Source organism: Lathyrus oleraceus, chromosome 1 (assembly GCF_024323335.1).
Source record: "Lathyrus oleraceus cultivar Zhongwan6 chromosome 1, CAAS_Psat_ZW6_1.0, whole genome shotgun sequence".
Classification (NCBI taxonomy): domain Eukaryota; kingdom Viridiplantae; phylum Streptophyta; class Magnoliopsida; order Fabales; family Fabaceae; genus Lathyrus; species Lathyrus oleraceus.
In genome coordinates, this window is record NC_066579.1 from 281,666,600 (window position 1) to 281,676,891 (window position 10,292).

The 10,292-nt window shown below is 34.8% G+C and overlaps 1 protein-coding gene across 1 annotated transcript; it reads right to left on the bottom strand.

Annotated features, from left to right (window-relative positions):
• Positions 1 to 6,111: 6,111 nt before the first annotated feature.
• Positions 6,112 to 7,386, bottom strand: LOC127130544 (carboxylesterase 1). Its single transcript, XM_051059536.1, has one exon. It carries the CDS (start codon positions 7,250 to 7,252, stop codon positions 6,269 to 6,271), a length of 984 nt encoding a protein of 327 aa, XP_050915493.1. The 5' UTR covers positions 7,253 to 7,386; the 3' UTR covers positions 6,112 to 6,268.
• Positions 7,387 to 10,292: the final 2,906 nt, after the last annotated feature.

Below are 10,292 nucleotides of genomic sequence, written 5' to 3' on the forward strand. Positions count from 1 at the left end.
TGTTGGATTCTATGTTGATTTGACCATTGTATGAACCTATTGATCTATAATCTTATTCAATTGCTTCTTGTTTGTAATGATTTTTATGTGAGATACTATTTTAATCTCATTTTGGGAACATAGAGAATACTGGCCATTAGTCTATGTGTTGGACCTAGGGAGAGTATTGTACTTACACTGGTTGAATAGAGATACGAGACCCCGAGTAGTCGCATAGAGAATTAACATTCTATACATCACCTAACCCTGCTTACGCTGACGGACTAGGGATAGAAAGCTCAGAGTAGTGGTTAGTGATTTATTTCGTGAGGGGTCGTCTATAACAATTTTGTTAATTCTCCGTAGGATTATAATGATTAAATCATTCATACAGGGCATCAAACATCAATAATAGAGAAAAGGGGATTCTATAACACAACTTTACTACTTTTATGATATTTTTTATTCGTTTATTTACTTTTCACACTAAAACTTGACCCCCCCCCTTACTAGTTTTTATATATTTCACACATTTTGTCTTGGTTGGAGGCAGTCCCTATGGATTCAATCTTTTTATTACTGCGATATTATTGGTACACTTGCCGGGAATTCATCAACTGGCGTTCCCCACGGCGAAACACTTGGTCGGACTAACTTATTCTCAAGCAACTCTTCCAACTGTTTCTTCAACTCACTCTACTTTGAAGAAAACATTCTATAAGGAGTCATCAACACATGACTAGTACTAGGTACTAAGTCTATAGCAAACTCCACCTCATGCTTCGATGGTAAATCATTGATGTCATCTGAAAACACTTTCGGACAATCACACATTACTGGTAACTCATCAATCACAACTTTACTTTCAGCCTTCATAGAAGTTAATATCATAAATACCCCAACATCATCCTTCATAAACTAATCAACTTGCTTGACAGACACAAACAACTCGCCACTTGCACCAAACTCCGAAAATGACACTGACTCATCCAATTACCCGCACTCTTACAATCAGCGGCATGCTGAACCAATCCTCCACACCTAAAACATCAAAGAGAAGCATAAACTTCTTCCCCACTTGTTTTAATCCCACTCTTTCAAGAAAGCAGTTAGAGAAATAAATAAGTATCGATAGTGTTTCACACACATGTCGCGTGCTAGGGAACAACAACATGAAAAAAACCTGGCCACACGAATCGACATGCTCTGATACCACTATGTAACATCCTAACCCCAAAACTTATATAACAAGCATTATATGGTGATTAAAGTGTTACCAACTTCAAAACATCTCAACTTTATTCAAATAGCAGTGGAAAGTCAAATTAAAATACTCGACAAAAACATGTTTGTTCTAAACTTCAAAATAACGTCATAAAAACTCCTCAAAATATTAATTCAAATTCAACAATAAAAACAAGCGTCCCAGCCTCAATGTTACATGATCAGAGCATAGCCACTAAATAAACAACAAAGCTAAACGGAAATAACTTCAACAACTATCTTCCACTCACAACAACAACTTCTAATCCTATTTATCTATAAGATGTCCATGGTGGACAACATCAAATCAAAGGGGTGAGAATTCACTTTAATAAATAAATGGTATAAGCTGCAAGGTAGAATACATACATCTACACATATATCAAAACATTCATATAACATCATTCTTATACCCAATCCATCAACGTACACGATAAAATCACATATTCAACATTTAAATTATACAATGCGACTCACAAGATCAAACTAGAATCATATGCATGTGGTACCATGTATTTAACAGTTGGTTCACTCAGGAATTGGGTTCACCCTACTCGAACCCTGAATCCACCCTACTCGAATTTGGGACAAGTCGTCAATCCACCCTACTCGGATTGCAACTTGCCTCTTTCATCAACAACAACTGCATAACGATGCATGTAAGTACACGTCCGTGCAACAACAATATAATGTTTAACATCCCCTCTCGACAATAAATAAAACCTGCATTGACTCAACGATAATAATTACCCTCCCGAATCATTATCCCACAACAACATCACATAATATATTAATATAATTTATGCTCATACGATAGAATGTTAACATCATAACTTACACATTCTACACATCATCATCATCAATAATTTACAATCACATAACATCATAATCAGTAGAACTAACACTCAACATTATTGAACAACACCATTGATTCATGATTATTTCACCTTTATAACAATAACAAGTCACACTTATTCATATGATTTCATCTCTATTCATCATACATACATAATTTAACTCCTAAAACACCACCATGGGATAAAGTTTCACGTTATTATGCCTCAAACAGAGTTACGGATCCCAAGTTACACCATTTTCAAACAACATTGTGATGTCAGCGTCGCCAGGCTAAGATCTCCCTCGCTAAGCGATGGCTCACTGAGCGACACTAAGCAACGTCTCACTGGGTGAGGCCCTTCCAGCGAGGATGCACAGACCAACAACACATAATTATGATTTTCACTGTTGGATGCCTTCCGAACCTCCGATTTCAATTTCGTAAAAACCCATCAATCTTAGAATTTGACATACTACAATTATCCAATGATTAAAACAGAAAATTCACAATATATTATAGATTGGCATCAACAGAATCATCACTTTTCAAGGTTTTTAGGTTATGTTTTCAAAGCTTTTTCAACACAAGAATGGATGAGTTTCACAACAAAAAGAAGCAAAATTTTCACACATAATAGTACATGAATTTTATCAGCAACATCATCACATAACATCAATTCATAACCAAATTACATAATTTAATCAAAAACCTAACAATCCTATTGTAGGTTAAGGACTCCTCATTCTACCCTTCATGCATTATACCCATTTATGAAGAAACTTCCCCCTTACCTTAATTCCTAAAGAAAAATATGATCTGAACTGGTTTGAATTTGTTCTCCCTTCAACCTCTAGCCTCCCACTTGTCTTCCTTTACTTCAACTTTGGTTTCTACATAATGATCAGAATTAGGACTCTCTAAACTTGGATTATTCTTAATCTTAAATAGTTAGGGTATTAACCTATTTAAAATTGTCATTTCTCCCCTCACTTAATCCGCTCTTCCTCCTTCCTCCCTTCTATTTATCTTATTTTCCACTTTTTGCCCAAGTTTTCTATTTCCTCAATTTTATTAAATAAATCCATAAAATATAATTATTTTAATTATTAAAATAATTCTAAATTAATTCTATTAACCTCTAAGTCCCTCTCCACACTCTCACCTCAAGGACATACACACCCTAAGCTTCTTGTTCATTTAACCACAACAGCATAATAATTAAATTAAAATACAAATAAATCAATTAAAATAATAACTCAAAAAATGGGGTGTTACAAGTGCTCCCTTAAGCATATCACTATATTGGGCCTCATGTTTGAGAGGTTGTGTATATCCTGAAAATTTGCCATGGTCAAATTTGGTGTCTTCTATTATATGCAATGGTCGGATTGCATGGATGCACTCTCCCTTAAGTATCTCACCCCATTGGGTCTGATGCTTCAGGGATTGTGTACATTATGAGAAATTGCAATGGTCGGATTTGGAGTCTTGTACCATATGCAATGTTTGAATTTCCCGGTTGCACTCTCCCTTAAGAATCCCAACCCATTAGACCTCATGATTGAGGGGTTATGTACTCTCCCTGAACTTGCAAGAACAGTGGCTGTAACTCCTCCACCGCAACCGGAACCGACGATCACCACATCACATTTCACTTTTAGGATGTTGTTTTTAGAATCTATTTCAACTTCAAGACCTTTCTTAGAAAGAGACTGTGGCAAACTCACATTATCTTCATTCCTAACTTCCACTATTCCCTTTTCAAGTAGCCTCTGTTTGTGAATATTGTTTGTGTTTTCATGATTGTCAACATGGTAACCAATAGCTTCCCATGCAAGGTTCTCTCCATTCTCATTACACTACATGCAATAAACAAGTAAAGTGAATATTCAATCAATCAAAAGCACGACAAAAAATAAGACATAAAGAATGTGGCATTACCTGAGATAGAATCCATAGAAGAGGTACAAAACCTGCACTTGACAGATATATCAGTTAGTTATTTGGGCTCTAAGTATACTTTGGTTTTATGTTAATGATAAATAACCAAATACAATGATAGTTACACGTACCCACCACAGGTTTGAACAATGCAAAGATTAATATCAATATGCCAAGTGAAAAAGTGTATCCTATTTTCATCTTTTAATATAATGGATATTTGGTACTTTTCTTGTGGAAATTTTAGATTGGATCAATATTTTACGTAAGATGTTTTACTTTTGTTAAAAATATATATATTTAGACAAGGGGAGGGGAATTTTTTATGAAAGTTGTTCAAACTCACTGCATTTGTATTACAAAACTAGGCATTCATCGTTGCACCTACGGTCATGGAATTCATGATGTTTTATTTTATGAAACTAATTTTCTACAAAAAGTTTGCTCTGACAAGTTTTTGTATCTTCCATTGTGATGCGTCTAATGGTTGGTAAAGATATTATTGAAAATGTGCCTTTTTAGGTCTGTAGAACGTAAGTATATCGGGAAGTGGAATTGGTATCAAAAAGTTTTCAGATGTGTTTCATTCTTAATCTACTAGGCAAGTAATTTACGAGTCATGCTTTCGGGAATGATTGATGATCCACGTGTTGTGCTCATGAGAACAACAGAACATGATTGAGTTGATTAAATGATTTCATTTGAACATTTGACTTCGTAAATTGTACTCGGGGTGCTTTAATTTTTCCAGGAAGCCTAAAATTTAAATACTTAATAACTTTCCTACTAAAAGTACATAACATTAACATTTGATTAAATGCTTCTCTTACTTGCACCATAATTGTTTCAAACAGTTCCGGTGTTTCAAACAGTTAGAAATTAGTTTGGAATTAACTATAAATTCTGGGCTTATAAATATAAAAAATAATAATAATAATAATAATAATAATAAATTGTCATGTGGCATCTACATCAGATTTTTTCACCACATTGGCATTGCCACGTGTATGCCCGGTTATCAAAAAAGGTTCACGTGTCATGCCACATAAACTTCTGTTACTGACCGTTAATAGGAGAGATCAAAAATGCGGATGGAAAATATTAGGAAGATCATTCTTTGAAGGAATTTTTTAGAGAGATTAAAAGTGAAATTGGTCATATTTAGAGGTATAAAAAACTTATTTAACCCTATTTTAAATAATATATTTTATATAATTTTTTCATCTATTTCATGCTCTACTTTTCAAATAACTTATAAGTTGTACTTAATCTATACAAAGTAACAAATAAAACACAACAATAACCACAAAAAGTTGTCATACACACAAATTAACATGTTTCACACCTTAAATAGATATCAAAACTATTTTGTAATATGACTGAAAAAAAAATTATTGAAAAAGAAAAAGCAAAAAAGTTATTAAGAAAGAGATTAAAACTAATCAAGAGAGCTTAAAATGTGAAAAAGGATAATTATAATTCATCGATTTGACGGTTTCTAAAAACTAAAATCGAGAATCGAACCAAACAATTTTAATTTTTATTGATTTGATTCTATTTTTGAATTGAACAAAAAAATTATTTTTTTATTTAGTTTGATTTAGATTGTCGATTTAATATTTTTCTAAGATGTATACAACACTAAAAAAAAATTCTAATAAAGAACCATACATCAACCAAAAGATAGACTCCACTAAGTATAGATAGAGGTGGATAAAAAACAATTTCAAATACAGTAAAGTAAATGTAGAACCAACTTTATACTCCTTCCATCTTATAAAAAGTGTTTTATTTACACTTTTTCTTTATCTCAATTTCTTTAAAATATTAATATAATATTTATCATTTTCTTCACTATAATATTCTTATTTATTAAATTTCACTTTTTTCAACCATTCCATTGATTATAAATGATAAAAACATTTTAATAAAAACATTTTAATAAATAATATTAATTTTATTATTAAAATAATATATCTAATTATTTTCTTGAAAGCGTGTATAGTTCAAATCAAACAGAGAAAATTTAGTTGAGTATAATTTAGTCATACTACGACTTTATAATATTTATATAATATTGACCCGGCAGATCCATAGTACATTCACCCGTGTTTATTTAATTCTTTAAAGTAGATCCATATCAGATCCATATTACATGTAGAAATAAAGGACAATTTAGATGACAAAGAAAATGATTATTGCTTTTTATTTTATTTTATAGTTGACCTGACCCTAAGAGGAAGCAAACTAGGAAACGAAAGCCTTCACCAATCCAATGAGGTTCTTTGCTTTAGATACCTCAAAAAATTCAACACCATGAAAACCTTCTTCTTGATAATCCACCACCACTTCCACGTCCTTCTCCTCCATCAATTTCACCAACTCCTTATTGCGATCCACCAACGGATCTCCACCGTTCATACTCACCAACACTTTCCACCCTTGACCCTTAATCTTCTCAAATTTTTCATTTAAACCACTCCCAGCCGTTAGATTCGAATACTCATGATCACGCTCAACTCCAATCGGTAATGCTAATTCCCACATCAAATCACCAACGCGCAATGGAAAAACAGGATCATTCTCTAGTCTAAGCTCTGACTCAGTCCTCTGGGTCCCACCAAAAAAAGGTTGACGCAATATCAACCCTTGAATTTTCAATGGCTCAAGATCTTTCACATTTTCAACCACACGTAGTCCTGCATGGTACGCAATCGTAGCTCCGGCACTATTTCCCATTAGATAACACTTAGAATAGTCAACATATTTAGTCAACCATTCATCTTCACTAGATCTAATCAAACTCAATGCCTCCATAGCATCGTCGTATGCCGCCGGCAACCGGTTCTCCGGAGCAAGACGATAATCAACCGATGCGACAACGGCCTCCACAGTGTCAGCCATTTCGACACAAAAATCATGGAACATCGTGGAGGCTGCACTTAGTAGGATGAAGCCACTTCCATGGAAGAAAACAATAAGTGGTAGAAGTTTGTTGTTTTGGTTTGAAACAGTTGCTTTTTTAGGTAGGAATAATCGAAGCCTTGTCTGGTTTGAATTATTGATGGTGAGATCTTTGGTAAGAACAGAGATTGGGAGAGTGGTATCTGATGAAGGTGAAGTGTGTGGATCTTCAAGATTTCGAGTGAGTGTGTCGTTAGGATTATGGTGGATTTTGAGGAATTGGTAGGGATCAGTGGTTGGTGGCAGCGTCCAAGTTTGATTAGCCATGGTCGATGGATGATAGTTTATGGTGAATGATGAAAATGAAAGGCTTTAAATAATGTGAACTATATTTATTAAGTTAGGTAGTTCTACCAATTTAGGTTAGTCCCGTCTCCATAATGATCAGTTTCGGCTCTTAAAGTTATTAACCATAAATAATAGTAGTACTTTTTAAAGTTAGTCCCATCTACCAATTTTCTTTTTGTTGAATAGGTAAAGTAGTAATGATTTAAATTTTTTACTTAAATAGTCTAATTTAAAAAAAAAATCCTAAAATAACATATTTCTTAGATTATTTTTCAAAGTATCTCATTTTGAAAGATGTGGCGCCAGATGAATTGACGTATGTTCTGTAATTTAGAGAGGTGGTGGCAATTGGATTAGCTAGTGCACTTAGTGCTGTCAATCCAATTGCCGCATGTGTGTTAAGTTATAAAGGAGACGTCAATTGGTCTGACACATATGTATGTTTCGTAATTTTTTTTGAAAAATAGTGTACATTTTAGATAAAAGTCGAAATCAGAATAATTGATATTAATATTGATATGTGTTTACATACGTTAACTAAAAAGACTAATGTCGTTGATCGAGATGACCTAACCGACCTTCGGTCCCACGTCCCCTAGCTACTCGAACGCGTGGCCCTAACCCACGTTGATGATTTACCCCATGTGTTTGAGTATCTGAGGACCCATGAACATTACCACCACCTGCAAGAGATTGCCTAAGATATTCAGACAAATCTGCATAGTCCTGTGTATGCAATGAAGCGCGCCATAGCTGAGTTCGTGACCCATGCCAGAGTAGTTGGGTTGTGTTTGAGTTATTGGAGGGTGACCAGGACGATTGAAGGGCGACATTGGTGTGAATGATGCATCAAATAAAGGTTGAAATGATTGTTGTGGTGTTTGGTAGCCATATGGTTGTTGCATGTTTTGGTTTTATGATGTTTGGGCTTCTCGGCTATAGTAGGATGAGGGACGGTTGGTGTTAAATGGTCGCTGAGTGTTTTGGCTAAGGCAGCTACGGTAGGGTGATGTGTTAGGTGCATAGCGATGTTGGATGTCTTGATGATGATCTACTTGTTAGTGGTGGTACATGGTATGCTCTTGGTATTATGGTTGGGTGTTTGACATGTTAGGGTCGTAGGTTTGTGTGTTTGTGGATCAGAAATTTTGATGGATAAGGGGTTATGAGTAACCGGTCGGACAATGTTGTTAGGGGTTAGATATTGAACCTTCTTGTGTGTAAGTTACCTGGCGTGGGTCGTATAGGTACATATCCTCGACGAGGAACTCAAATCCAACCGATCTGTACCAAGCCATATAATTATGATATGGTTTTTATTCGATTGACATCACAACGTCAGTTAAGATATGGTTTTGTCGGTGCTTCCACTTTTGACACTCAAATCTAGCGAAGCTTTGTCAAGGGTTAAAGTTCCATTGGTCATTAACTTTTCATAGATGTCATTCTCTGAGGTTTGTCGAAGGATCTGGGATGTGCTGAAGCATACCGAACTGCAATTTAACATGATTATTATGGTGCATCTCCATAGTGGTGAATCTTATAATCGGTGTGCATGCAGTCCAAACGGTTGCGTCTTGTTCGTTGATTTCATGGTTATGATCCAAGTTTAGATATGGACGCCAAATGAAATGAAATGTGAACATATATTAGATTATAAATTTGTTAGAAGAAATTAACAAATTATTATGAATTAATTAGGTTAATGGCAATACATTTGTTGGTCGAAGGTGATCCAAGAGATTACGATACTGGATAATATAGTGTTTAAGACATCTGTTGTAACTCATACCACATACCGACCATCTACAACATAAAAGGAAATATATTATTTAAAGATAATAATAGATAAAGTAAGTAAATATAGTCCATTTTTAAGAACTTATTTTTGTGCGTACGGGAATGTGAACGAGTTATGGTTGACGGGCTAAGGAAACCAGAATGTGTGTGTCTCGGGATGCTATATTTCACATGATGCAAGAATAAATTTAGTATCAACCGACCAAGACATTATTTTGCTTACATGTCCAAAATCGGCGAGTTCGACATAAGGTTGAATAATCGCGTCCATGTGAACAAATTCGTGGACACGAGTTCGAAACCTAGAAACATCCTAAAAAATAAACAACAAAATAAGTTACTTTATAAAATAATGTGTTAGAAAAATAATACAAGAAGTAAACACTTACATAAATTGATATGTTTGCAACTGTGCCTCTATGCGATTCAACCATAGTGAGCAAAGACATCCTATTGTAGTGTTGCAGTTGAAACAGTGGTTGTTGCAAATGAAAGAGTGGTTATTGCAGGTGTAGAAGTAGTTGTTGTTGATGAAGAAGTGATTATTGCATGGCTATTTATAATGAGAGACATGCATAAGTTCGCATGCATGGAAAATTGAGCATGCATGCTAGCGTCAATTGGTTGTGCGTGCACATGTAATTGATGCAAGCTAGCGCCATATGAATTGGTGCTTCCTAAGTCATGGCAGGTTGCATGCATGGTCTTTTCCCTAGTCTGCATGGCTATTTGCATGCAACGCAAAATCTCGAGGTATGCACATACAAGGCGCCATATGGACTGACGCCCATGTTCAAAAAATGCATGCAGGCGCCAAATGGAATGGCGCTAGCTCTTGCATGTATGTCATGTCACATTCTATTTAATTGTCTTCCTCATACCAACACAAATTCAGATTCATCCTCAAACCAACACAAATTCATCTGCACCCAAATATTACTATGTCATATGCACTCAAATATATTATCAATGCTCACTGCAACTGTGAGACATATGAGTGTGATGTATACGGGTTTTGTTTTTGAAACATTGATATTATCCGATTTACGATCAAGAGAAATTCAAATTTCTTCCATTTGAAAAAACGAATAGAATCCTGCCTAGGATATGGTCTTGTGTCACCAATCGCGTACCAAAATCCAATTTATTTCGAAAACAATCAATGTAAATTTTACCCGCTAAAGGTGCGGGACGATGAAGATGTTGAATATATGTTTGT